At 50.9% G+C, this 27,918-nt stretch overlaps 1 protein-coding gene across 6 annotated transcripts; it reads right to left on the minus strand.

The window, feature by feature from the left end:
- Positions 1-4,583: 4,583 nt before the first annotated feature.
- Positions 4,584-27,904, minus strand: VEGFA (vascular endothelial growth factor A). Of its 6 annotated transcripts, XM_040058018.2 has the most exons (8): positions 26,929-27,904; positions 21,107-21,158; positions 15,785-15,981; positions 13,993-14,069; positions 13,559-13,591; positions 10,720-10,791; positions 9,447-9,578; positions 4,585-7,243 (listed from the first exon to the last, which is right to left on the minus strand). In XM_040058018.2, the coding sequence occupies exons 1-8, from the start codon at positions 26,992-26,994 to the stop codon at positions 7,222-7,224; spliced, it is 651 nt and encodes a 216-aa protein (XP_039913952.1). In that variant the 5' UTR covers positions 26,995-27,904; the 3' UTR covers positions 4,585-7,221. The 6 variants fall into 6 exon arrangements, with proteins under 6 accessions (XP_039913955.1, XP_039913952.1, XP_039913954.1 ...); XM_040058021.2 differs by lacking the exon at positions 9,447-9,578 and having other exon boundaries at positions 4,584-7,243; positions 26,929-27,062; XM_040058020.2 differs by lacking the exon at positions 10,720-10,791 and having other exon boundaries at positions 26,929-27,603.
- Between the last annotated feature and the right edge of the window lie 14 nt (positions 27,905-27,918).

The following is a 27,918-nucleotide window of genomic DNA, read 5'->3' on the forward strand; positions in this document are numbered from 1 at the left end:
GGGCAACAACACCTTTGAACAAACATAATCTGCTCAGGAGTCTTCTGGCTGCTTCTCCCAGATGTGAGGTCCTTGCAGTGCAAAAAAAAGAAGACTTCAACCTTCCAGCAAGCTGCCCAACATAAGGAAAGGGACTTGAAGGGGGAATGGGCAAATTGGAGCTGTGAAGAGAAAAAGTTGAGATGATCAACAGGAAGTTGCATTTCCAGAAGTTAGTATCTGCACGGCATCTGAGCAACCAGGTGAGGGGTTTCTTTGAAAGGAATCAGTCCATCATAAGTCTCTGCTGGGGCTTTTGCTTCTGCACTCTTGTTGTCACAGCTGAGGACAGAAGGAAGTGTAGGGAGGGATGCTGGTGGGAGTCTTGCTTCTGGAGAAGAGGTCAATGACTCAAACATATACTCCCTGGTATGTTTGTGGCACCAGCTGGATCCGGTGCTAGCAGGATTTCTGTAGGTGAGAAGGACAGGAAGGCCAGGCAGTGAGATGGCAGCTTGGACACCTTCCCCAAGTGTACACCACGGCTCAGGAAGGAGTTATGAGCAAACAAAGGCTAAGGGCTCAGGCCTTAAAATCTCTGAAGAGGTGATTAACAGAATTACTTGCATAAGTTGATAATTTTGCTCATCTTGTGCTCCCTCTCCTGAGCTGTCAGTAGGGCCTGCAGCTAAGGGGTGAGGTCTCCCCCTTTGTATCTCCCCTTAGCTAATGCTCCCATTGAAAAGGGTTACAAGGGCTCAAGGGCTTGCAATCAATCACACCCCTCCTTCACCACAGACCCATGTGACCAAGATTCAGAGGTAATGCCATCTGGGGCCAAAAATTTTCACCTCAAAGTTACCACACAGGTTGGGAACCAGGCATCCTGACCTGCATCCCAGATTATTTTGGGATTACGTGAGCCTCCCTGGGGAATGTTCAGCAGGAACTGACACTCATCACCAGTCCTGGCAGGGGGCTGAGCAGAGCCAGATGCCCTCCCCAACCTGGGTCCCAGCACACAACACACTCCAAGCAAGGAGCACACCAACAACTCTCAGAATAGCTGACAAAGGAGGTGTCAAAGCAAGCCCCAAAGTAAAGCCCTCCTGTGCTGGCATCAGGCTTGCAGGACGCCTTCTCCCTGCTGCACGCACCAGGCTTGGCCAGGAGGTGGGCAGTGTGGTAGGCAGAGGCACCTGGGTGCTAAAGACACAGAGAACCCCACGACAGCTGGCTGCAGCGGGCAGCCCCGGTGCCTAAAGAGATGCTTGGGCACACGCAGGTAAGGGAGAGATGGGGCTTTTTTTTCATTCCCAAGGAAGTCTTTGGGGCATCTGAAAAACCGAGGTAAAAATACAGAGCATGAACCAAAAAGATTAGCCCCGTGTCACGACGTACAGGTATGGCCCAGAACTGCAGGTATTTCCTGATGTCTCTCAGTCATGGATGGGCAGCATCACTCACCTGGGTGTATGGAGGCAGCTCAGGCAGCAAGTTTAATGAAATCCTTATGGAAAGGCTTTTTTGGCCTTGGGAAGTCAGCCTTGGGCAGGTAAACAGGTGGCACTTGCCCAACAAGCCCATTTGCCTTTATGTGTCTGTAATCACCTCACACAGCGAGTAGCACCTCTGGAGATACTGCCCTGAGGTAGGCAGCCAGCAAACCTCTGACATTTGAAGGGGAACCTGACCCTTCTCCCCTTCATGATGCAAAGCCCCTGGGGTCCTCCCACCTCCCCACACCAAAGGGCAAGCCTTCCCCCACGTTGTGGCCAGGCACTCTCTGCATTCCTTTCGCACCCTCCTTCACGGCAGTGCAGGGGATGTCACCTCCCTGCTCTTATCCACAACTCGCCACCTCTCACAAGATACGGGGTACTTGGCTGGAGGTCCAGGCATGAGTGCCTGGTTGCTCTGGGCTGGCCAGCAGCTCAGCCACCCCATTGTGCAGGGTGTCAGGTGCTGTGGGGCACAGCAAGGGCCAGCAGCTGCTTGTGGGGTGCCATGGTGCCACCGGGGCCACACTGGCCTGGCCCCAAATGGGGAGCTGGGAGCAAGAACAGTGCTTGCCCAGACCAGAACTGCAGACTTGTGCTGGATGATCTGGATTAGCCTTGAATTGCAGCCATCCCAAGCACAGAGAAACTGCCTGCACACTCACCACATAGACTACTATAAAAATACCCATCTCTCACTACCAAAGGTCCCATGGGCAGACGGAGGAGAATATGGCCTCTGAAATGAATTTCTTTTGGGCTTCCAAGGTCCTTTGTGGGACCATGCTGAAGGATGGATTTATAGGCATTTCTAACACACACTGTGTGGAGCCCAAACAGAGCCTGGCTGACTTGTAGGCCTGATGAACAGAGCAAGACATCAGCAACAAGGCGTTAAACGAGCTAGCAGGTGCCAAAAGGGAGAGACAGACAGGGTTTCCAATCAAAAGCACCCTTTATTCCACTGCCAGTGGGATTTTCTGTCGTGTCTGCCCAGGGCACCCTTTTCTGCCTTTCACGGTGCCTCTGCTCTCTGAATCACACAGAATAAATGCAGCAGGCATGAGGAAAGCATCAGCTGGCTGCCTGAAGATAGCATTTTAATTAGCCAGCAACCAAAACGTGGACGTGACCAGAAGCCTTTCAGGGAAAAGTTCTCGTGCACAGGGTGACGAGATCAGAGTGCCAGCCTGAAAACCTGGCCTCCCTCCACATGTCCTCACCTCACCTCAGGCCAGGGCACAGGCAAGCCAGGTGCAAACTCTGGGTAGGGCAAGGGACAACTGCTCTGCTACACACCAGCTTCTCCAAAGACAGGGTTCTCAATCACGTACAGCTTCTCCAACTAGCCTGAGCTCACTTCCAACACCAAGCTATGATCACTTTCCTCACAAGAGATGACAGCACAGTTATACCCACCCTGGAGAATAAAGAAGCGTTGGACTGCTTCCAGGGCCCCAGGTATCCCCGTGAGAGCTGGCTTGGGGAGGGTTTTGCTGCAGTTGTTTGAGGCAGCTGCCTTGGCTCTGCTGCATCCACACAAACAAATTCTGTGAGTTGTCCCATCTAAAATATGCCATCCAGCCACTGTCTCACGAAGTAGGTGGCAACCAGGTCACCTCACTCTGCAGATATCCTGCTTCTCCTGAGCCCTTAGACGTAGGAAAAGAGAGGGGTCCCAGGAGCAGCCAGCCCAGCTAGCCATTGGTGGGACAGAGTTTGATGAGTTGGGTTTGATTGGTTGATGAGGGTTTGATGCGTTGTGACTGACAGGAAAATGCTGACTCATCCATCCAGGAAACCTGGGTCCCTTCTTGCTGAGATTTCACATCCAGCTCAGCCCAGGGAAGAAGCACTTACCTGCTGGTTTCAATTTTCCCAGTTTGATGACTTGTAAACATTTCCCAGGTCACAAACAGGTGGTGCAGGTCTCCTGAGGATAGGCTTGCTGTTCTCATCACCTTGCACAGCCACAAGTGAAAGAGCCCATAGATCCACACAGAACAAAAGCCAGTGGTGAATAGCCAAGGAAAGCAACTCCTTGGGTTCCTCCTGCAGAAATATCCAGATGGCTCACGTTCTCACCTCACTGCTGCAGCCCACAAGACATTACTGAACACAGTGAACCAAAGTGTCCTCAGGTACTCGTCCTCTTTCCTCTGCTCCACCCTCTGCTGAGGCAGTGACTGCAGATCCACCTGTTGAGCTACTTGAATCCATCCTAAATGGAAGCCAGATCCTTTACCTTTGCAAGAGCAGAAATGATGCAGCCATGAACTCAGTGGTGTGTATTACCCTAAGCGAGTTGCCTCCCAGACATCCAGGAAACATCCTGCATGCTCCTTTCCAGTGTGGACAGATGACTGACATGACACGTCCATCTCCATGGATGATGAGGAAATGACACCACTGCTAAAGCTTTTCCTCCTAGACCCCAAAGCACATCACAAAAGATGCAATGGTATCAAGATCCCTCATGAAGTGATGAGCACCATCAGAGCTAAACAGTTTTTTCTTCAACTTCATCCAGGATGGCAAGGTCTGGCTGAGCCGTTACTGACAGTGAGTTACGTACACACAGATCCAACTGCAAACACCAAGTCCATTACCAGAAAGGGCAGGCTCACAGCATTACTTTCACCTTGGATTGTAAATTCCACCAGGATTGCATCTACTCATGTCTGTACAGCACCCAGCGCATGGGACTTGGCTCCTGACAAGAGAGAGGCAGGGCTGGGACCATCACCACACTGCTTGGCATCAGGCTGGGAAGGAACCCTGCCTCCTTGGTCCTGCCCATCACGCCACCCTCATCTCACCAAGCAGGGAACTTGGGCTGAGCTCCACACAAAGACTCTGGTGCCTACCTCCCATTCACTTCAACGCGTTTAAAGACTCTGGTGCCTACCTCCCATTCACTTCAACGCGTTTTAGGTACCTAGATGCTTTTGGAGGCTCTGGGCCCAAATCCGAGAGTCCAACTGGGAGGTTGCTGATGCCCTGTAGCCTCCAGAGGCAATGCTGGAGAAACTGTTACATAGTGGAAGAAAACTAGGATGCAAGGCAGAAGGAGAAGGCAAAGGAAATCAAGGTCAGAATTAAATTCTTTAATACAAAAAAAAAAGTTTGTTTTGTCGTCGTCGTCGTCGTTTTAAGATATATCTGTAATTTCTTTGTTTAAAAATAAATATGTACTAAGGAATATCTTGAAAAAATTCACTAGACACAATATGTAGTGTTAATATCTTTTTTCCCCGCAATTATTACAGATAAACAGTAGCACCAATAAATAAAATGATAACAAATATTAAAATTAAAAAGGAGAGAGATTCAAGATGTAGAATTTTCTATTTTTTCCTGTTTCTTCTTTTTACATATATAAAAAAATCGTAGTGTCTATTTAATCCGAATCACACATATACATAAACATATATATATATACAAACACATAGCCAAATATATATATAGTATGTAGATGTATATCTAACCGTTGTCTCAATAGGAATGTGTAGGGGTAGGTGTTAGAGAAATTAATTAAATAACTGCCCATAACATGCTACTGACTCTGCCAACAATTGGGGAGAGATGGGATGGGACAACAGGAAGGTTAAATTTATACACAACCAGTACAAAAAAAAAAAAAAAAAAAAAAAAAAAAAAAAAAAAAAAAAAAAAAAGAGGTACGGCTTATAAATAGTTGAAATTAAATATTAACAAAGAATACTGAAAAATCCCTACTCTTTAATTAAATTATCTGTTTAATTTCTAATTTAAAAAGGGATATTAAATAAGTATATAAAACACTTTCTCTTCCCTCCCCCGATCGGAAGCCTCTGTCTTGCACACGATGCAGCATGAGTATTCTACATTGCAGATGCAAGCACCCACCCGTGTGTTTTCTCTCCTTCTGAAAGCCATCAGCCGGATGGGGAGATCCTAGTGGTTAGTAGTCGCTTGTTGTGAGTCTGTTTTGAGACTGTCTTGTCTTTTTGGAAGCTTTCCGTGTTGTACATTAACAGGCGTTGAAAATTCAATTGCAGATGACGTTCGGCAGCATTCTGACACAGACCGAGTACCTTTTTGATTATTATTATTATTAATAATAATTTTAATCACAGAACTAGATTATATATATCCACATAGATGTACAAACACACTTTCAGGGGCGTGTGTGTGTGCGCGCGTGTGTAAGGTGGGTTTCACGTACACCACAGCCTACACTGCAGATACACACATAGCCAAGAACTTCACGACACAGCTAAGGGACTCCAGCTGCCTTCACATTTGATTCCCCAGCCCAAGACATGGAAAAGGCGCCTGATATTTACAGTACGTCATTAAAAAAAAAAATCTTGACGTTCTTAAGGGTCATTTACACTGGGCACGCAAACTGAAGGCAGCAAAAGTTGCTTTCTTTTTTCTCCCCCTTCAATCTTGGCATACATATATATTATTTTTTTATATATATATATGTATAAAAATAAATATATATATATAAAAAAGAGAGAAAAACACATACATACATACACACAAACGCATACATTCACATACATACACACACACCCCCACTACTGTGTATATACTTTTGATTAATATCCCTTTCCAGAAATGTTCCGTAAGCATCTTGGATGCTCTTGAGTGGCAGCTCTGTGCATGAAGAAAGCAGACAGTGCTGAACAACTGCGTGGCTATGCACCGGTCCCCATTCTCGCTTCAGCACACTGTAGACCTTGTGTCCTTCTGCAGCCACCAAGGGTGGGAAATCTAGACTCCTGTGATAATTCCTTGAACAGAAAGTCAGCGTGCATGAGCTGCCCACCATCCTTAAGAGAAGCCAGCATGTCTCTCTGGCAAAGGTTCTACAGCAAATAAAGTCAACGCAAAATGTACACTGACATCCCATGTCCCAGCAAGGCAGGCAGGTTATGAGACGAGTAAGGGCGGAGGTTGGGGGAAGAGAGGGGAGGAGGAATCCTTGATCACGGAGATGGCCATTTCCCTGGCCTTTGACCCATCGCACCCTAGGATGCCGCTCTTTGGAACTCCCTGCCCATCCTCTCCATCACCTCTCCTCCCTGTCCCAGGCAAGGAGAAGGTGGTTTGTGGTACAGCACACTCTACAGAGAAACAGCGGAGGCCGCACAAGTCAGTTAGAGTTAAGAAGTTTACACCCAGCGCTTCTACTCAAGTCCAATCTTAGCTTGTTTCTTATGCCCCAAGTAGCCCGCTTGTGTCCACAGCAGTCGAGTATTATCCAGTGAAGACACCAATAACATTAGCAATGTTAAAAAAAATAATCAGTATATATATATATATAAATATATATATATAAAAAAAAATTATATATATATGTGTGTGTGTGTGTGGTTAAGATATACATATATGTATATATAGATGTGGTTAAAATATATATACATATATATATATGTATATGCATGTATACACACATATATATGTATGCATGGGAAAACCCATCAAATACACCCCTATAAGTCTTCCTGGCTCTGTTATTTAGCAGCATAAAAAGAAAAATAAAATAAAACAGTTCAAAACCCAAAGGTGAATTCTGTGCGGCGGGTGCCTTGGGGAATGTTCCTTCCGGAGTCCATCGTCCGTACTGAAAGTGCTGTGCTCTACCGATCCTTCATTTTTAGGGTTCATTTGGATTAGTGTTTTGTTTTATTCTGTCCAGGCGAGAAATCAGGCTCCAGAAACAGGGCTGTTTCCCCTTCTTTTCCGCTGCTCACCGTCTTGGTTTTTCACATCTGTCAAAGAGGAGAAGGAGGGAGAAAAAGAGAACAGGGGTTAATGTTTGTGATGGGGGTGCAGCTAGGGCAGGGAAGGGAAGGAAGGGTGGTGGCTAATGTGTTTAAGAGCACACGGTGTTAAGACATGGCATGACGTCACTGGTGGGGTGAAGTGCTGTGCAGATGGGGCAAATAAGCTGAGAATCTCGACCCCACAAACGAGTCAATAAATTCTACTCCCCCCAGGCTCACCTAGACAGAGCAGGGGGGATACCCAAACAGGGGTAAATTTAGGAGCAGAATCAGTGGCTTCCTCACAGATAAGCTGAGAGTCTTGTTTGCATCTTTGTACACCATACACACAAATGCACACAACACAGAAAAACAAGGCTAAGCAATGCATGCAGAAAGAGACACACCCTCAGCTCTCCACCTAGCCTCTTGTTTGGGCTGGAAGCAGTGCAGACAACAAGGCCTCATGCAGACAAGAAGGTGAAAAATAAGTGCTCTTCATTCCACTAGCTGCTGTGAGTGGGGGTTAGCACCAGAGAACAGCAGTGGCCTGAAGAAGCAGCAGGAGAAATGAGAATTTACCCTCCCCTGTAGGTCCCAATTCTAATTCTACAAGAAAGAGCAAGAGGAGCTTCAGCTTTACCAGCTTTTTATCAGGAAACTGATAAGCTAACCACTCCTATGACTCCTTCCCATTTTTCTGGCCAACACATCTCCTCTGGAAACCTCCTTTAGTGCCATTTATTCTATCACAGAGAGGGACTAGTAAGACCTTCTGCCATTATGACTTCTTTGAGGTATTTTTTGGTTTTTCATTGTATTTGTTACTATTTCTCATCCTTCAAACTCTGTGGGGTAATTCTAAGTTACTCTGCACTTTGGAAAAGGAGCAGGGGAGAAAAGGCCAGCATTAAGTCTGGTCTCACACTTCAGGGGTTTTGCTCACTAGGAGAAGTTTAACTCCAGAAGCTGCTCTATTCTAGCCCCTCCATCAACTACCTTCCCACTGAAATTACAGCACCCCAGAAAAATTCTCTGTATACAGAGCAGTTTCCACCATGCTGGCAGCGCCAATGCCTCTCTGGCTTGGACACAAAACACTTTCACACCCAAAGGAAGCACTTGCTACTTGTATCAGCTGTAGCCGCCTAGCCAATGGATGTCTCCTCTTTCCAAGATATAGCCACAGAGGACCCTAGATCTTATATTGTCCCCTTGAGCCACAGCGGCTGCAGTACTACAGGAATAGAAACAATCTCCTAGATCTCTGTGAAAGGGATCCAAGTTCAGAGTCACAGCCAAGTGCTCATTAGCATCTTCATTTCTATGCCTCCCTCTACACAGGTAGGATGATCCCACACCGGAGGTGCACACACAGCTTGTGCGAGTCCAGACACCCCACAGAGGTCACCAAAGTGCTCAGGTGAGAACCAGGAATCGCTTTCTTTATGTGTCCATGCCACAGATGGTGTGTGACAGCACTCAGATGACACATGCACAGCATGGCTCTCTGAACTAACACTAACTCCACAGTGCCTTTATGTCTCCCACCTCACACCTGAAATACATGACTGCCTTCACCGAGGGTCAGACTTAAATCCGCTCTATTCCATTCACTGTCCTGAGTGCAGCCTCTCAAACCATAACTCAGGACAGGACATGGACAGGGAACTGTGAACACAGTACAAGAGGACAGGGTGCTCTCCCTGGCTTTTAGAAGAACAAAGAGGTAAAGGGAATGTAGGCTCAGCCTTGAGGGAGGCTTTCCTCATTCTGCACACAGCAGAGCATCTACAAGCCACAGAAAAAGGGCTTGGAAGATGGGCGTGGTCAAATCCTAGTCAGTTAAGAATTTGTCTTTGTCCAACAGTATGCTCAGAGGTGCGTACAGGTAAGGTATAGAGGGATACAGATCCTCTCCCTGCCTACCTCGGCAACATGAACTCCATTATCCTACTGCATGGTAAAGAATACCTGAGATACAAAGGGCCATCCAAGACCTGAGAGCACACTTGAAATGCACAGCTGTCTTCTGACACAGGGAAACTCTGTCCTCACCCCAGTTAGCCCCTCTGCTCTCTGGCCCAAGCAGGACAGAGAAAAGAAGTAATCAAATAGCACTGGTGCCAGAAGTCAGCAGGAAGCAAGCTCCCCCCTTCTTTCTCTTTCTCTCTCTTTCTCTGTGTGTTTCATCCTTCAGGACACAAACCTGCAAGTGCGCTCGTTTAACTCAAGCTGCCTCGACTTGCAACGTGAGTCTGTGAATTTGCAGGAACATTTACAGGTCTGGGGATCTTGTACAAACAAGTGCTTTCTCCTCTCTGAGCAAGGCTCACAGTGACTGCAAAAAGGCAAAAGGAAAGATGTCTAAGCTACAGCGCTTCAGCAGAAAGAAAATACACATGCAACACCCTGAACATCAAAGCAATCCCCTTGCCCCCTCCCGCAGCCCCCATGCTGCCCACTGGACTGCCGCGGGCTGATGGATTTTCCAGCAGCACCTCGACAGCCCCAGGACAGCAACCCCTTGCATTAGCGTAGAGAAAGAAAACAGGCCTTCTGCACAGTATTCACAAATGCTGCATTGGATCCATCGGCTCAGGCCAGAGGGAGTAAGAAGGGGAAAGCAAGGATGGGAAGTGCAAGGTCCCAGCCAGCTAGAGACACATCAGTGAAAGGAGTTCTCTGAAGTGGAGTATTCGAGTAGAAAGAGGCCAGCGGCTAAATGAGTTAAGTACACAGGGTCTCTCCTCCCCTGAAAAAGCAGCTGGGCTCCAGCATCACATGCTGACCCCTGCAGCTGGCACTGCCCTCCTTTCTGTTAGCCCCATCCCAACCTGGCCACCTAAGAGTCTCCTAGGGAGGGACCGTGAATTTACAATGCAGAATTTTGTGAACCACCATGAGAGAAGCAGAGCGAGAGAGACAGGGAGAGACAAGCCACCAATCCAGCAGAAAGAAAGAAAAAAAACCAAACCAAAACAGACAGAGAGCCCCTCCCGGCTCCCCAGCACCCTCTCTCTGGCTTCCCGCTGTCCCACCTCTCCTCTCCACCTGTGACTCCACCAGACACACACGCACATGTGCACACACACACACGCACACACACACATGCATGGCAGATGCCAGCCTGCCTGTCACCAGTCGTCATAGCAGTGAGGCCACGAGACAAGCAGAGGAAAGCAGATGACAGAGCTGCAACCAGAAGGCGTGAAGAGGTGCAGGGTACTCGTCCACCCACCACACTCTTGTGCCTTGGGACAACGGTCACCACTGATGATTAGAGAGCCAAGCAAGCTAAAGCCACCTTCCCTGAGATAGCCTTAGTGCCAGAGCAGTGCCACCACCAGTGCTGCCCCTGCAGGATCTGCAGCCCACCAGTGACTGGGAGGGGAGGGTGAGATTTGAGTGAGCAGCAAGCAGGCAGATTGGTTTGGGGAGAGGGAGGGAAGAGAGTCTACAAGCAGAGGACACAAACGTACAAGCTGAGTGGTTTGTACCGGCCTTTCTTGCGCTTTCTCTTTTGACCCTTCCCCCTTCCTCGCTTTGATTTTCTGGAAGAAAAACAAAAAAAAAAAAAAAAAAAAAAAAAAAAAAAAAAAAAAAGAGAGAAAGAGAGAGAGGGGGAAAGAAAGGGAGAGATAGAGAGAAAACGGAAGAAAACGCAAGGAAGAAGAGAAAAAAATACAGCCATGTGCCTTGCTGGGAGGGGAGAAGCACACGAGGCAGGACTGGAGGGTAAATCCCAGGGCCGAAGCACAGATCTCCACCTCGCACACACATTCACCGGCTCCGGCGCTCCTGTCAGCTCTGCAACCAGCCTGCCCACAGCCAAGCCAACACCAGGGAACTCAGCAGAGACCACCTCCTGCAAGGCTGCTGCGAGCAGAGGTGGATCTGCTGGAGCCTCAGAGGGGCACCTGCCCCTCCAGAGAGGGGCAGCGGGAAAGGGGCAGGGGGTGAGAGGGAGAAGGAACAGAAAGCTTTGTGAAAGCATCACGCCACCGCATTGAGTGCAGACAACCATTCCAGGCGACAAGCACAGGCGCACAACGACCGACAAAAGGCAACCTGAGTGAAAGGGCTCTCTTCAGAGAACAGGAAACCACTCTGACCTGATGCACTGCCCCAGCACTGGGCCTAGAAGGGGGCAGCTGAGCTCCAGTAGCTCTGCCGCAGGGCAGGCGGCAATCCTGCCTTGGGATGGGAGCGCTCCACAGACAAGGGAAGAGATCTGATCTACACAGCACTGCTATGTGGGAGAGGGTTATCCAACCTGAAGGCTTTGCTCATTCACCTCACCTCCTGCCTGCGGTTCAGAGGACTCCAGGAGACCTTACTTGTATGTCTGTAACATCTCCTCTGGCAGCCTCCATTCTGAGTACTGAAGAGTAAAGAGGGGGAAGAGGAAGGCCTGACCTAGTTATTTTACCCAGAAGATAATCAGCAAGCAGCTTTCAGTTCTTCCCTCCTTTCCCTCCTGTGACCTCCCATGTGGATCTGCCAGACAGACAAGCAGATGGAGCCAAGGCACTGACTCCATTCTGAAAAATCCACCAGTTGCCTCTGATTCTTGGGCAGGAGCTGAGCAGGCAGGGGCTAGGACATGCTGTCCTGGACACTAACCATGGATCCCTATGGGCCATTGAGAGCACAGGGAGCGAGGGAGGCTGGAGCCTGCACTGCTCCTTGGGCCACATTAGCACAGGAGCAAGGGAGAGACATGCAAGGAGAAGGCCCTAGGCAAAGCACCAGGGCTTGTCAGGCAAATGAGTTCCAGCTCTGAGGCAGTTCAGCAAAGGCTCCCTCGTTCCCTGGTGCAGCCCACCTCGGGAGAGAGCTGTCAAAGGGAACTGGGGGGACAGAAGAGAAAGCACCATAGGTGTCTCCTAGGCCCTGTTAAAGTTGTCTCACTGGAACGAGTGTCAGAGCATCAGCTCAGTCCCGGTTCTGCCCTGCATGTCAGGCAGGAGTCACAGGGAGACGGTGAGGGGAAGAAAATCAACCTGAAGGGAGGAGAGGGGTACCAATATAACAAGACTTTCAATCCAGCACAAATCAAAGCAGACCAGTCTCTCCCATCCCTTCCCTTCATTCCCTGGGGAGTGCAGTACCAGCAAAGAGCAGGCAAGGTGCTGTTAGAAGAGGAAAGTGAATGCAACACAGTCTGAGCTGGCTGCTACATCCATACTCCATCCTCACCAGAGCTCACACAGACCAATCTCTCGCACTTCAAACTACAGAGCCACACAGACCGACCGTCCCCAACTCGGCCCTGTGCAGAGAGGGCTGTTGGCTGCACGCAGTCTGATGCGGCCAGGAGCAGATTTCCAGGGGGAGAAGGAGAGGCTGGAAGGCAACTAGGAACATACAGCCACCAGGAGAGGGGTGAAAGAAGCTCTCTCTCTCCTGTTTGCTCCCTCTGCCTCAGATTCAGCCTCATCTCCAAATATTTACTCCTTCCTCTCCGACTCCGCACCTCTAAATGGCAGAGTTGCTTTCTCAGTCATGCGCAGTCCAGCTGATCCTCTGGCTCAGAGAGATCATTCTTTCAACGTTGTTTCATATTTTATGCTCATCCCTGCAACTACTGCAGGATTAGAGCTTAATTTTTCAACTTTCCGCCACCTTTTTACTTTGGGGAGGAAGTAAAGGGAGGGTTGTGACTTATCCTCCTTCAGGCCACCAAAGCAAATCCATCAGATTCAAAAAACCCCTCATGAAAGCCTTTACTGAGACGCAGCTAGGACATCCACCTCCCTTTACACCCTCCCAGGGCCCCACCCAACCAAAACCAGGGTCACATCCTGCATGGCATCAAGTCCTGCCTCCACCAAGCCTCTACTTCCACCTCTCCCTGTAGCCAGCAGAGTTCCTACCAAAGCTGCTGTGAAAGAAGCCAGCAAGTACTCACTCAAGCAGCAAGAAAAAAATTAATAATAAAGAAAGGCAGCAATTTGCAGTAACCAGAAACACCCCAGGAAGAGGGAAGGGGAGAATGGGGGCTGCACCTTGAATCCACTCCAGCAGGGCAGACATGACAGGACCTCCCTGACTCGGGAAAAAGCATTAGGAATGACTGCCATGGCCATGGGTCATGCAAGGTCCATGTCTGGGGTATGAAGGGAGGACCATCAGATCTGGGTTTCTGTGACCACCTGGAATGGATTCAGAGCATCGCCCCATGCAGTACCATATGCCATTTCCAAAACCGCCTTCTTAAAGTGAGAATATCCAACCAAAGAAAAGGGGAAGGGGCAGTGGGGAGAGGAAATGCCAACCAACCACCGAAACAGAAAGGAGGAAAGGCTTGTCACTTACTTTTCTTGTTTGTTTTTGACATCTTTCTTTGGTCTGTGGGGAAAGACAGAACAAAGGCCTCATTAGAAGAGAGCTCATCGCACATACTTCTGGTATTATCCCCAGTTCCCACCAAGTCCAGGGACGGACATGCATTGCAGGATGCCCATGGAACAGGTTAAGTGGTCCGTCCCAAAGTGTTTTTGCTCTCCTGTTGATCCTTGCTGGTAGCTAGTGCTAAAAGATCCCAGGATGCAGACTAGCACTGTCCACCTGTGACAGCTAGAGGTGGAAGAGCCCTGACAGCAGAGGGCTTCTTTCCTAGGCTCAGCCACCCCACTTCAAACCAACCGAGAAGGCTGCAGAAGCATCTGAACAAGAGTCCCAACCCAATGTCAGAAAAAAGGCTCAGAGAAAGTTTATTGCAAGAGGAACCAGTGCTGCTCCATTCTCACCTGCAGTCACATTTACTGTGCTGTAAGAAGCTCATGTGTGATATGTGCTGACTCTGATGGGGTTTAATTCTCATGATCTGGAATAAAAGAAACAGAGAGGGTCACTGCCTGTTCACTCTTCATATTCACAGCTCCAAATCAGGCTGCTGTGTAGCAAAGCACTCACACCCCGGGTGCTCCTGGGAAGAGCAGAGCAGAGTTCAAGCTAGTTCTGAGGCCCCGTGCTCCCAGTCAGGGAAGGCCTTTGATCACAAGCAAGCAGCAACACCAGACTTGTGCCAAAGCTCAGTCTGCTCGTGCATGCCCGGTGCCAGCACTGGTGGACTGCCTTGGAGACAGGCATGGGAGAAGGTGTACCACCACAGCAAGGTTCTCAATGAGTCCTCTCCGGCTGATGCTGGACAGACAGTAGCTGAACATCCAGCCATGCTTCAGTCTCACACACAGGTCCCAATCGAAAATTCCAAATACAACTCCTTTTCCTTAAGCTACCACTCCTTCCCAGCCAACATCTCACTTCCTCAGTAACTTGACACACAAAATAAATCTGAAGATTTGTGTTTAAAAGAGTCCTGCAAAGCCAGACATCACCCAGACCCCAGCCCCAGGTACCTCCAAGGAAGTTATTTAGAAGCTATGGAATATTGTTACATTCTCTTAACCCAGCACATGGCGCGAAAACTAGCTCTAGAGATCTGTTTAAGTGTCTCTGATCCTTTAAAGGCATGCAGGCATAGCAGTCAAGAACTGTAATTCAGCAAGGAATGGTAGGAAGAAAACCATCCCTAGCTACATCAAGCTAGTATGCTCTGGCCCAGGCTGGAGCCTGCAAGTAGAAAAGCAGTATGGGGAACCATGAAAGGGCACTGGCAGGTTCTCCAACAAGGCTCAAACAGAGCCCAAATTTCAAGTAAAAGGACATTCTGATTAATCACTTAACACAGCACATCTCATTGATATTAGAAAGTGACAGCAATATTTACAGTGGCCATTCAAGAGGCTAAGGGACAAAAGTAGGTGAGGGAGCGATGAGTTTCAAGTAATAGGCACCAGCATGATTTTGGACATGAGCTGGGATCTAGCCTGACAGACAAGGGCAGTAATAAAGCTCTCTGAAGCAATCTGCATCTTGCCCACAGGCCCAGGCTTTGCTATCATGGCCACCTCTGTCTCTTCCAAGAAATGAATTCAGCAGCCCCCAAACAAAGGAGGAAGATGCCCAGAGGCAGAAAGGCTTTTTTCCAGCTGACACAGAAGCAGTCTGTTTCTTAGGGCCCCTTTAACCCCTGCTATGCCAGTGTGGCTAATGACCCAAATTCCCTGCTCAGTTGGTACAGGATGACCTCACATGCCCTTCAGGAGAGAGTACTGACAGGAACTCTTTTGCCCTACTCAACTGCCTTCAGAACAACAGCTGTGTGTAGAGTTAAGGTGGAGCAAGGGCCCAAGGAGTATCCTCTTTGGGAACTTGGAGATAACACCATCAGAAATGCTCCTTTGCATTCTCTAAGCACAAAGTGCTACTCTGCAGAAACGCTCCTTTGCGTGCTCCTACCTACTGTACTTGGGCAAGAGCCAAAAAACAGACTTTCTTCTTAGCCTTAAATAGACATAGGCAACTCATCTTTTAACCCTGCGTGGTGTAACACGGAGCACCAGAGTCAGAAGAGAGGTCCCCTGGCATAGCTTGCACTTCCTCTGAATTAGCTGGGAGCTGGGACTTGGGGTGGCTGTGATGGCTGACTTGCTTCCTTTCTGAACAAGCATGGCAGATTGCAAGCTGGACCCTCACCTCCATTGTGACGTTGTACACATCCACAGGGACACATTCTAGGCCCTCATCGCCGCAGCAACCCGCACATCTCATCAGAGGCACGCAGGATGGCTTGAATATGTACTCCACCTCATCAGGGTACTCCTGGAAAATGTCCACCAGGGTCTCAATAGTCCTGCAGAAGCTGCGCTCGTAGACTTCCAGGAATTTGATAACTAAAAGAGGAATGGAGGGAATAAGTTAATGCAAACTTAGCTCAAGAACGTCTAGTGCTTCACCCCTTAAAGTGAGCCAGACAGTTGCAACACAACTACCCTATGCTCTTCACTAACAGTCTTGCAGGCCTAAAACCTTTGTCTGTGCTCTACATACACGCACATCAAGTGAGAAGGGAAAAAGACAATCTCCTACAGCTGCTTCAGGGCAAAGGCAAGATGGACAAGAGAGCCTCACTGTTTACCTCCCTGGTACCATGATGCACGCCAAAGGTGACTCTTCCCCAAACCTCTTCTCTGCTATTCCCCATACTCCTGGTATGCTGCCACTAAGAATATGAGCTCAGCCGAAAAAACCTGAAGCTGCAGCAGATAACCTGCGCTCTGGATTAAGGCCCTGCACTGGTTTGCCCTTTACCCCCTTTCAAAACAGCCAGTGGATGGCCCAGTGGGTTTTAAAGCTAGAAGCATCCTTTGTACAGACCTCAGCACACAGACAATTCAAAGAGCAAGCAGAGGCTCTGAACCATGGAGCTACGCATCTTCACCCTTCCTGTCATCTACCTCTCTTGGCCATGCAGAACATCCACCTCAGCAGGTCAACGCGGAACCATGACAGCATCCACTACTAGTCACAGCCTCCGTGTCTCCACACTGACCACTTTCCCAGACCGAAGAACCAAGCCACCCACTGAAAGATTCAAAGCAGGCTCAGAGCACCCCCAGGATTAACCAGACTATATATTTGGCTACTGAACCACAATGAGACAGTGTGGGAGGGGGAACAGGGTGGATCTGCCATTATCCCAGGCCTTCCCTACAAATGAAGCAAACGCTAACTGCTTGCGATCTGCACTGATTTCACAAGTGTTTCTCAATGTTTCCCAGTCTCTTGCCAAAGCTTCATTCTGCTGCTTGGTCAAGGGTTGGAGAGATTTAAAGAGATGAGAGATAGTACAGATAAGGACACACACACAAACCCTAGGTGATAGTATAGCACTGCAAACAGTGAGTATCTGGAGCCCTCCAGGACTCCTAGCTCTAGCACCACACTTGGCAACAGAGGATGTCTCACATGGAGCAGAGGGTAAGAGCATGCACAAGGAGATAGTACCTGCCCCATGCTGTTATGCACTATAATGATCCACCTGTACAGCATGCAGAGTCCTCCAGCACCAAGGTTGATAACTCGGAGTGATAAGAGCAAAGTGCTTACATCATGGAAAATAATGGTCTCCAGTAAGCGTTTCTAAAGTGCCCTGAACTTGTGACAAACTGGCATAAAGGTTACTTTGCCACAAAAATGCGAAAGCTGCAGGGCTTAGAGCTCACAGCCCACAGTTAATTGTTGAAAGCTAATTCTAGGTCATGAAGGGCTGACAGTGCCATAGTGCTGAAGTGCTGAGAGTGGGTACAAGAGGGGAGGAGCTCCCATCCAAGGAGTTTGAAGTGTCAGAGAGCGTGAGGAGCTATTAAAAGAGAAAGTGGCTCGCGAAAGGGAAACGTAGCCTGGCAGGCATGGACTGCTTGTTGGTATTGCTTGTCTAGAAGACAACATGTTCCTGTTCCTTGTTCCTTCCCTTCCTCTTCCCTCCTCCCCTAACTGCCGTACGTCTCTAGTCTGTTCTCCTATCTTGTCTGTGACTACCTCCTTCTCCTCCTTCTTCCTGTTCCCCTTTGGAGTGACCTTAGTCACCGACTATGTTCCAACAAGTTGAACAATTTAATATGTGGGAAATTCTGCGGGCACAAAGACAGTCACTGAACTGCGCTGTTGATTATTCACACTGTGCCAGACACAGGATCTGAGAACTCTGGCAGTAAAGGCATAGTTCAGGATAAAAATGCTTACAGACCTACGTCAAGGGGAGGGACAGAAAGTAAGAGGGAGAGAAAGCAGCAGTTACCTGTGCAGATCAAATGCTGCTCACCACACCAGTCTGGGGCATAAAGGAGGCAGAAACCGAAACAGAGTAGTAAAGTGAAGTGAAACTGACTGACGTCTGCCATGCTTTCCTAAATGTTTGTTCTGCCTAAACATTTGGATTACACCAGAGAATCCAGATTACAGATTGGCTCCAGAACAGCACATTCAACTTCTTTTGCAGGGCCTTTGCTTTCACAGCTGCACCCTGACAACTGTACTCGAGATCTGGGAGATTTGACAGAACTAAATCCTTCCCATGAAGAATCTGGGAGTTTCTCCCTTTACTTTAACACATGATGGTTTTCCAAAGTCTGAATCAGCCTCTGAAAGGGAACCAGGGAATCTTTCCCTAGCTGCCAGTCTGAAAATCTTGCCACAAAAGGCACATTGCCTTATTTTGCTGGACACAGAGCATTCACATGGAGATTGTGCAACACTGTAGTTCATTTGCACAGTTATCACCCAAACCAAACCGGAGAACACGACTGAGGTATAGTCAACCTCAAAGCAAAGTCCTGCCCCTTCTTCCATACCTACACTTACTCCTGTGTACTGGGAGTTAGATTTCACACTTTGTTGGGCCAATTCTGCTTGTGCTTCCTTCCCATTGGTTGTTTCATGAATGGAAGAAGGTCTCTTTCATGGGGAAGCACAGGAAGGTCACTGAAGGACTAACCACTAGATCTGCTCCCTTCCTGCAATCTGGGCTTCAGCCCACATTAAAAGTTAATCCCACAATTAAGTCACACTCCTACCCTGCAAAACACCTCCAGATTTGAGTCAGAGGTTCTTCATTATGAATGGATGGGGAAGTAAGGTTAAAACACAGACAGGACCCACATTAACTCTTCAAGGCAGAGTTTAAGTTCAAATTTGGAGCAGTTGAGTGAAAACATGCTGGACTAGAAAAGGAGAAAATCTATGATCATTTTGTCTTCTCCCTCCCCATCAGCAGCTTAGCAGCAATACAGACACAGTGCTATTTTAAAAATATAAGTGCAGCCACAAGCGTTAGTGGTTTCTTTTATTTATACCAGAAAATCTTTTCCTGTGAAACAAGGAGTGTTTGTCTGACTCTTCTACAACTTCCTGTGCCACAAAACATGTGGAAGCCTCTCTTGAGGACAAAAGGGTAGGGGCTGAAGCGATTATAACAGTCTCCAACCAGCATTAAGTCCATCCCAAATAAAAATCTGTCACAGCTTGACATCTCAGAGAAAGCATAAAACGGCCAAAGACACAAGCCCACTTTTCACCCCAAGACCCTAAGAGCCTCAGTGGAAGGAACTACAGGACTGTCCTTGGGTAACAGAGGCCCCTCATGATACCCTCTTCACAGAGGAGAAACTGAGCTTTAGAGAGGACTTCTAAGGTCAAATCACGGGAAAGAAGTAGAGCCACAGAGGTAATGCCAAGAGTCCTGACTTCTATTTCACGGATGTATCTACATTGCAGAACCTTAAATAGCACCAGGACAATAACACCGAAGTCTCACCACTTAGATTGCCAGACCAGCTTCTCCTGCAATCCCATCAGCCTTCTTGTGACAGAAGTTAATTCTGTTTGATTCTTTCCCTCCCCAGGAGGGATTTGTTGGACACAACAAATGGCACAGATGAGGACACTAGCTCTTTTCTACCAGCAGCAGAGAACTGGTTACCAAAACAAGCCTCACAGCAGGCTCCATCTTGATCCCTCTGGAGTCACTGAACCTTCTTCTGTTGACTTCAGCAGGAGCAAGGGTCAAGCGCAACAGGCGGCAGCCCACCAGCAAATCAGAAATTTTGCCCGTGCAAAATGGACACCTATCCCAAGCACAGCCTGCCACAAACCTCTGGCAACACACACGGAGTCTGTCACACCACTAAAGTCACAGAAATTGAAACTGACTGCAATTTAAAAAAAAACAAAACAAAACAAGCCAAACTGGGCCCACACTGCTGGAGCCCTCTGCTGACCTCCGGCTGGAATAACGCTGAAGGTCACAGCCTGTGAGGACCTTGCAAGACGTCTGTCAGACCCTGCCATGCAACAAGTGATCTGTTCTGCTATGCAGGTAAGGGGAAAACACAGTCAGGATGGTCTTAAAGCAGGTGATGATCACATTAGCCTGAAGGTTCCGAAGTCCACAGCCCTTTTATCCCACCGCTGAACTGAGGACTGCGGACAGAAGCCAACCTCCTGACACGCCACAGGGCTTCACTAGACAGGGAGCTCGCAGGAGGCGTCTCTGACTAACCCAGAGGCTGACTGCCCTTCTGGTCCACATTTCCTTGCATGAACCAACCAGGCAGGGGACACTGTCACAGCGTGGCCTTTGGGCAACTGGAAAGACACAAGATCACAGGAGCTGCAGAGGCACCGCCTTGTTTCCCTGCCAGGCAATGGTCCTGTCCATACTGGACCACCAGGAACACATTCGTAGAGCCTATCAGATCATAGTGCTGTTCCCCGGATCTGCAAAGTTTGCTAGCCCAGACTAGAATAAAAAGATGTATTTTTCAAGCCTGGCTCTTTACAGGGCTTAGCAATCTCCCGACGGCAGGGGTACCTGGGACTGCTGGGAGGCATGAGCCCAGAAAATCATCCCGGCCTGTCCCTTTCTCCTTCTCTTCCTCAAGAGAGCTGCCATCTGGGGGCTGGGGGCTGCTCCAGCCTTTGTTCAGGGATCAGCCCTGGCCACCCAGCCGGGCATCACCAGCGCCGCCGGGAAAGAGGCAGGCAGCAAAATTTGACAAATCCCTTCCTACAGCAATGTGGCGAACCCCCAGCAAACTGCTCGCCTCTACGCTGCTCTTTGTGTGCGCCCGTGTGTGCGTGTATTTTATACATATACATATATATATATATATATATACACATGAGCGTGCGTATGTGCCCCAGCGCACGCACGCAGTTTCCCTCGGAGTTGTGGTAAGCCAAGGGCGGGCTGGGCCGGCCCTGCTGCCCGCCCTGGCACCGCGGCCGCCCCGGAGCCCGGCCCCACGGCCACCCCCGGCCCCGCGGCCCGGCCCGGGCCCGCGGCGTGGGGCGGGGACGCTGCGGCCGCCACGGAGGGGTTGATGACGGCGGCGCCTCCCGCCAGCAGCCCCCGGCCCCGCTCCCCGGGAGGTGGCGGTGTAGGCCGCCGGCGGCTCCGGGGGCTCCTTCCCCCCAGCCCCCGGCCGTCCCCGCCCGCCGGGAAGCCGCCCAGCTTACCTTCATTGGGTTTCCGCTCCCCATCCCCCAGGGCAGGCGCAGCCTTCGACAACTGCAAAGACAACAGAAAATCAGTCACAAAACGGAACCGTGACGCGCTCCCGGGCAGGGGCCCCGGGGGTCCCGGTCCCGGCGGGCCGCGGGCGGAGGGAGCCCCGGTGGGAGGGGGCGCCCCGAGGCGGAGCCGCTCCCCCCCGGCCGCCCCAGCGGGCACAGAGGGACCTTTTGTTCGCCCGTCCCCCTGGGGAGCCGAGAGGGGCACGGGCGGCACGGCCCCGGGCTCGGGGACGGGGCTGGAAAGGCGCTGTGGCGGGCCCGAGAGAGGCCCTAAAGGGAGAAACGCGTCCCCAAGGAGCTGCTGTCAGTGACCGCGGGCAAACACCGGGAGCAAATGCGGAGAAAAGTAACGGGGTGACCTGCTGCTGCTGCCGACACGACCCGTGGAACCCGGCACCGCTTCTCCCCGTAAAGGTGAATCTGGCCCGGGAGGGCAGACGGGGGAGAAGGGCGGCCAGGCACGGAAGGGCATCGCTCCCCTCTCAATGTCACAGATGTCTGTCACCCAGCAGTGGTGGCCACGGAGGTGTCGGCATCTGGCCGGGCGTCAGGGCGATTAACTGTGACAGCACCACTTTGCCGACTGACGCCGCCAAACCGCCCGGGTTTTCTTCCTCTCTGATGGAAGGGAGGGCGACGCGAGCCCTCACCTACGTGTCCCAGTCCCCAGCCCCTACGTGGATCCCACTCTCCTGCGCTCCACAGCTTCCCCTGGGCCAAAACCGGAAAGGCAGCAAGCTCTGCAGTCACTCGTGCCGCCCTTTGGGACTAGGGACATTCCCAAAGCACTGATGCAGGCAGGAGTGGTCACAGGTAACCCACCCCCAAAATGGTACGGAGAAATATTACACCACTTTATTAAGGAAGTCTTTTTAATTCCAGGTGAAACAAGAACGCCACTCTTCCTGCTCTTCGTGAGGGCTTTAGCTCTGACGTAACTCTCCGGCCAAGTCAGGCTTCCCCCTGCTGTTCTGTTCTGAACCAAAATGGAAAAAGCCCAGCTTTCCTCACTTCTCCGAGGTATGTTGCCACCTGTGTGATGCCATCCACCCCGGAACCTGCTGCCTTTCAGCAGAGGCCCATAAGCATGGGGATCCATACAAAATACTGCTTTGTCAGCAATATGCTGTGTTCAGGCTCAGAAAAAGGCCCTCTGATCTTGTGGCTCAAGACAGAACTGAATTAAGGCCAAGTCCACCCCAAGCTCACAACAGGAATCTGCCACCTATGGTCTCCTAAGCAGTCCTGTGCACAGGGCAGCACCACCATCCAAGCAGCCAAAAGTGTCAGCTTATAAAAGGAGGGGGCAAGAGAGCCAGCTAGAAACCCCTCTCCCAGACATTCCTTTGTGTCTGTGCATAGTTCCCTTTGTCTAAGGTTCCCCTGATTGAACTTGTTTCTCATTTCCAAATTCTCTTTCTATACCTGGGCATAACTTACCAGCCCAGACCTGAGCTGCACCATGTGTGGATCTATTTCTTCTCTGGGGATGAGGGGGGCTGGGTGCCCAGTCTCAGTGCTATGACAACACTAAAAAGCAGGTTCCTAGAAATAGTTTCATTCCTGAAGTGTGAAGGTCACTGCAACAGCACAAACAAAATGGAGGCAGCGGAGGCTGCAGCGGCCTTCCAAAGCCACTCAGTGCCTGACTATCTATGGGTAAAAAGAAAACCGCATCAAGGGCAGAAAAGCCTCAATCTGCTATGGCACAGGAAGAGGATCACAAGCCAAGTCAGTTCATTCAAGTCACAATGCCCAAGACTTTTCACAGAGGGATTTCTGGTTCACACAGAAAATGACCATGACAGACTGAGCAAAATTAGCTTGCAGACACTTTGAGGGTCATTTTTACCCATTCTCTATGGAAAACTACCCAGCCAGCTGCCAAGCCCCACTGCCTCCTCACATGCAAGCACACAGGCTGCACAAGTGATGAGAAGCAGAAGCAAGCCACACGCTCACCTGCGCCTAGCCAGCACCTCGCCCTGCCCCTGATGTAGTGGAGCAGGAGCCAGTACACTCTTGCAGTGCTCACCTGGACCTGGGATGTGATCTGACCCCAAAGATGGGAAACGAGATCGGTGCAAAGAGCTTCTGAGCTTTCCCAGGGGAGCTCTCAGCAGAAACCAGGAAGGTTTCCCAGAACTATCAGTAACACGCTCTCTGCTCACTATTCCAAGAAACTTTTCTGCCCTTTCAGCAGTGCCTTTCACCTGTGTCTAGTGCCCTCAAAACACGTCCGCTAGAACAGCAGGTGAGGCACGACCTTGTGCCTCACTTCAAAACAGTCTGCTACATATCAGACATGGGGAACCAAAAACATTCCTCAGGACAAGCAAGCCAACTGCGCCCTTTGGTAGGAGCCTGAAGGTCATGCTCTCCTCTACTGGCTTTTGGCATTACCCAACAGTTCTGTAACACAATTTCCTTCCAACAGATTTTCAGCATTTCACAGTAGTGTGGAAGCAACCCCTGGCTCAGCCTTGAGAGTAGGATAAACGAGCCCAGGAATGGGGCAGACAGAGGAAGCTCCTTTTTGTGCTCTTTGCAGGTTGTAGCAAATGCACATGCCTCCCTCTGCGGGGTAAAACCTTTCCTAACAAATAAACCCACTTCACACCTTCCGTTTATCTGCACCTTCCCTGTCTCCCTTCTCCTCCAGTTCCTGTCTAAAGCAAGCTTTTCTCTGAAGGGAGAGAAAAGGTTAATCAAGTCATTCCTCTCTAACCATCACCCCCCTCACCACCACCACCACCAGCACTCTTTCTCTCCCTTCCCCTCCCCCTAATCTGTGCAGCCTCATTAAAAGAGCTTTGTAACTGTTTAGGACTGGAACAAACAATCCATCCACTTTGAGAGGGACTCTGGGACAGGAGTTAAGGCACTTTTCGTCTTAGGCACTAGAAATTCTCAGCGTTTTCTGCTTAGGAGAGGCGGGGAATGGGACTCACTGCACTCCTTCTCCATTGTACGTGCAGACAGAGGTCAGTAATCCTGCAGGCTGCCAGCACAGCTAAGGCACCTCTGACAGAACAGAGAGGAGAATGGATTTGGGGTTGCACAGGAATCAGTGAGCCCCTCAGAGGTCCCTCTCCCCTGCTCCCAAAGGAGCGCTCCCCTCTTTCCAGCCCATCCTCAGAGCACAGGAATGGCTCTGCGGAAGGTGACCTGCTGCATCCCAGCTGCCTGAGGGCTGTGGAAGCAGGTTCTGGTGGCTCCCCATCGTGGTGTGGTGCAGAGGCACAGCAAAGGCAGGCAGCCTGGTGGGTGTGCGATCATTAACAGTCTAGTCACAGGCTAGTTCTCCCTCCCTCAGTGTCTGATCACTGCCTCTTCCCGATAGCAATACAGCCGGTATATCCAGGTCCCCCTGCTGTTCGGGGCAGGAGGGGAAGAGCTCCCACACCATCATCAGGAGTGACCTGTCACCCGGGTGGCAGCAAGACCCACAGATGCAGGAAGATGGGGAATAACCACCCTGTTCTCTAGGACAGGGAGGACTGGAAGGGGACAACAGTGCAACCTCTCTAATCCCGTGGTGTGTGAGGACTGTGCACACCGCTCGACACAATCAGTCACCTGGGAGGGTGGCACTGCCAAAGTACCTTTCCCTCCCTCGCCTGCATGGAAAGGCTATCGCCACCAGTGGAGGCAGACACCTGTGGCATCAGTGCTGCCCAGACCTGACCATGAAACAACTTCCCACCATCCGAGTCCCGCTGCAGGAGCAGCCAATCACAACCACCTTAGTAAGGAATCATCCCCCTGAACCTTCACCAGAGGAGCGCCGTGATTCCTTCATCCCTTCTCCTTCACTTCCAGGAAAGCTGCCTGACACATGCTGGACCCCTGAAGACATATGCTTCCCCAACTCAGACTCTGTCAGGGCTTTTATTTAATGCTCTCTAATGCGCCTGGCTGGCTAGATAGATCAGCCTGACAGCCAGAGAAAAATTATCATCAAAGCACAAACCCCAGTCCCCTGTGAAGAGTCATGCCTTCTGCCATGCTCAGAGTCCTCACCAAGCTGCCTACAAGAGATCTGCTGGTATTTCTAACGTGCCCATCACTGTGGTGCTTGGACAACCAATGAACAAATAAGGACAGAACCGAAGGGCAGATCTCACTGTCGATCTGTCCAAGCACTTATACAGCCCACATCCCCCAGGTACCTGAACCTCTAGCCATCTCTTGCGTCTGTCCCTGCAACATTTTCCCCTCCAAACTCCTGACATGCTTCCCTGCCATGTTATACTGTTTTCTCATCTGCATCGTCCTCCAGCTCAGGAGTAAAGGCAGCATGAGTCTTCTATGCAACTCCTGAGGACAGATCTCATCTCTACCTGATCTGCCGTTTCCTCTTCTGGGGAAGAGGAAGGGGAGGGGAAAAGGAACAAGGGGAGGGTTAAAGGGTGTTATCACTGGACACGACACAGAGTTGTCTATACTATAGGTGAGGAACAGATGCTCCTGTACAAGTTTACTGAGGAGCTGGGAGGCAAAGAAACAAACCCCTGTTCTGGGTGATGGTGGAAAAACTCCTGGAGAGCAGAAACAATTGTCCCACCAGCCAAATCTGGCAGGAAGGCAGCAGGGAGCTGCTCTGTGCCGCACTCAAGTGAGAGTGGCAGAGCACAGCCTAATGTGCGGCTGTCACTGGATAAAGTAGAGATATAACAGGCTAGAAACAAAGCGTGCAGTGCTTACATGACTTCAGTTACAGCTGAAATGGCTCCTAATTGGGGAGTTGCCTTCCAGCATCGGTGCTGAACAAACAATGTGAATAACTGATTAGTTTGCAAGCAACGTTTATTTTCACGATTGTGGGAGATGATCTGGCCGGTGCTCTTTCCAAGTACCGAGCAGAAACGGCAGGAGAGAACTAACCTGTTTTAACCTTTAAAACGTAATCCATGCCTGCCTCGCGAACAGCCACTTTTCACGTGGGCACTGTCTAAACCCCTTAATATCTCTTGGCAACACAGCCCTCTTGACTCTTTAGAAAACAGATTTATAGGACAGGTTCGCAAAGTAAGCTGCCTTTCTTTTTACTTTATAAAGAGGAAAGGAGGAAGAGTTGGTTTCTAATTCCTTAAGAATGACAATGAGGTAAAAGTAACTGAAGAGGAAGAGAAAAATCCTTGGTTTTGTAATCTCGGTACAGGAGATCTGTATTTTGATTCCACCCCCCCCCCCCAATCTGGACGAAATTCTGGATCCATTTTGTCCTCTTTGATCTCTTATTTGTTTTTCCAGCTAGGCATTCTGAACTCCACTCGGCGGCACGAACCCGAGCTGGGACCCAAGGCAAATATCACCGAAGCAGCCTTTTGCAATGTCAGGAGACCCGAGGCTGATGCAAGAAGGCAGCGCGCTGCCTCCCTGCCCCGCGCCCCGCCGACCGCAGCGCCCCGGCCCCGGCGGGACCCCACGGCCGCGCCGCGCCGGGAGCCCCGCGCCGGGGCGCGCTGCTGTGCGCGGGCACTCCGCACGGCGCTGCCGCTGCCCCCGGGCCCCGCGGAGCTCCGGGCAGCTCTGTCCCCCCGCTGCAGCACCGCACGCACGCACGCACACGTGTCTGTGCTGCGGGCACCCACCCTCACCCGGCGCCAGCGGCGCGGCAGCACCGCACCGAGCAGGTGGGAGGCAAAGGGGGGGGGGGGGTGCCGCGAGAAAACAAAAAAAGGGGGGAAAAGTATTTTCGGCCGTCTGCCTTCCCTCCCCCTCCGCTCCGCGGGGCACAAATCCCCCGTCCCGCCGCTTACCTCCGCGCTCTGCAGATAGAGCAGCGCCGCCAGCCCCCAGTGGATCCAAGTGAGCAGAAAGTTCATGGTTGCCGGCGCACGCCGCGAAGCGGGGCCCGCCGTGCTCCGCCTCGCCGCCGCCGCCCCGCCGCCGCCGCCGCCCCGCTGCGCTCTCGCCCGCGCCTCCTCCGTGCCCGCCGCCGCCTCCTGGGGTGTCGCCGGCCGGGCGCTGCAAAGGGTTCCGGGGGAAGGGGGGTTCCTCTTCGGGGTCTCCGGTTTCACCCCTCCATAAGCCCGGCTCTCCGCCGGCCCCCGCTGCTGCTTTCCGTGGGCGCTCCGCCGGGCCGAGCGCAGGCTCCGCGGCCGCCCTGCCGCCGCCCGGCCCCCGCCGCCGGGCAGTCCGAGCTCCACAGCGGCGCCCGTCCGCGGCGCTCTCCCCGCGTCGGGGCAGGCAGGCACCCGCGCCGCGCTCGCTCGGTTTCGCGCACTCACGGCAAAGTTTGCGCGGAAACTTTCAATGCATCTCTTTTCCTGCGCCCCCTCTTCACGGCGGCTGCCTCCGGCGGCTCCCCGAGCCGGGGTCGCCGAGCCGGGGGAAAGGGGCTGATTCCGCCGCCGCTCGGCCCGACCCCTCTCCGCAAATCGGGTGGTGGCGGCGGAAAGGAAGAACAGAGCGTTTTCCTCCTGTCCTCTCTGTTACTGTCTCTCCCTCTCTCTGTCCACCGCTTAAAAAAAAAAAAAAAATCAGAATAGTAATGTATGAAAAAAAAAAAAAAAAATCCAAGCTGGATAGAGAGGGAGGGAACTGGGGCGTGGGAAGGCTCTGTAGGAAAGGGAGGAAAAAAAAAAAAATAAAAATCCCAGCGGATCAAAGTATAGGTGGGGAAAAAATAAATTAAACGAGAGGATAAAGCAAGGCGGCAAGCTAACAGCAGGTCCCGATGCCCGGGGAGGGCTGCTCCCGCGGCGCGCTGTCCCCCGCCGGCGCGGCGTGCGCTCCTCGCCCCCGGC

The sequence above is a fragment of the Hirundo rustica genome, chromosome 3 (genome assembly GCF_015227805.2).
Source record: "Hirundo rustica isolate bHirRus1 chromosome 3, bHirRus1.pri.v3, whole genome shotgun sequence".
Lineage (NCBI taxonomy): Eukaryota > Metazoa > Chordata > Aves > Passeriformes > Hirundinidae > Hirundo > Hirundo rustica.

Coding starts and splice junctions, on each gene's coding strand:
- VEGFA (XM_058419704.1), bottom strand. CDS start 26,994: ATGAACTTTCTGCTCACTTGGATCCACTGGGGGCTGGCGGCGCTGCTC. Junction 15,982..21,106: donor GGAGCGGAAACCCAATGAAG/GTAAGCTGGGCG, acceptor TTCCTCTTTTAG/TTATCAAATTCCTGGAAGTC. Junction 14,070..15,784: donor TGTACAACGTCACAATGGAG/GTGAGGGTCCAG, acceptor CTTTTATTCCAG/ATCATGAGAATTAAACCCCA.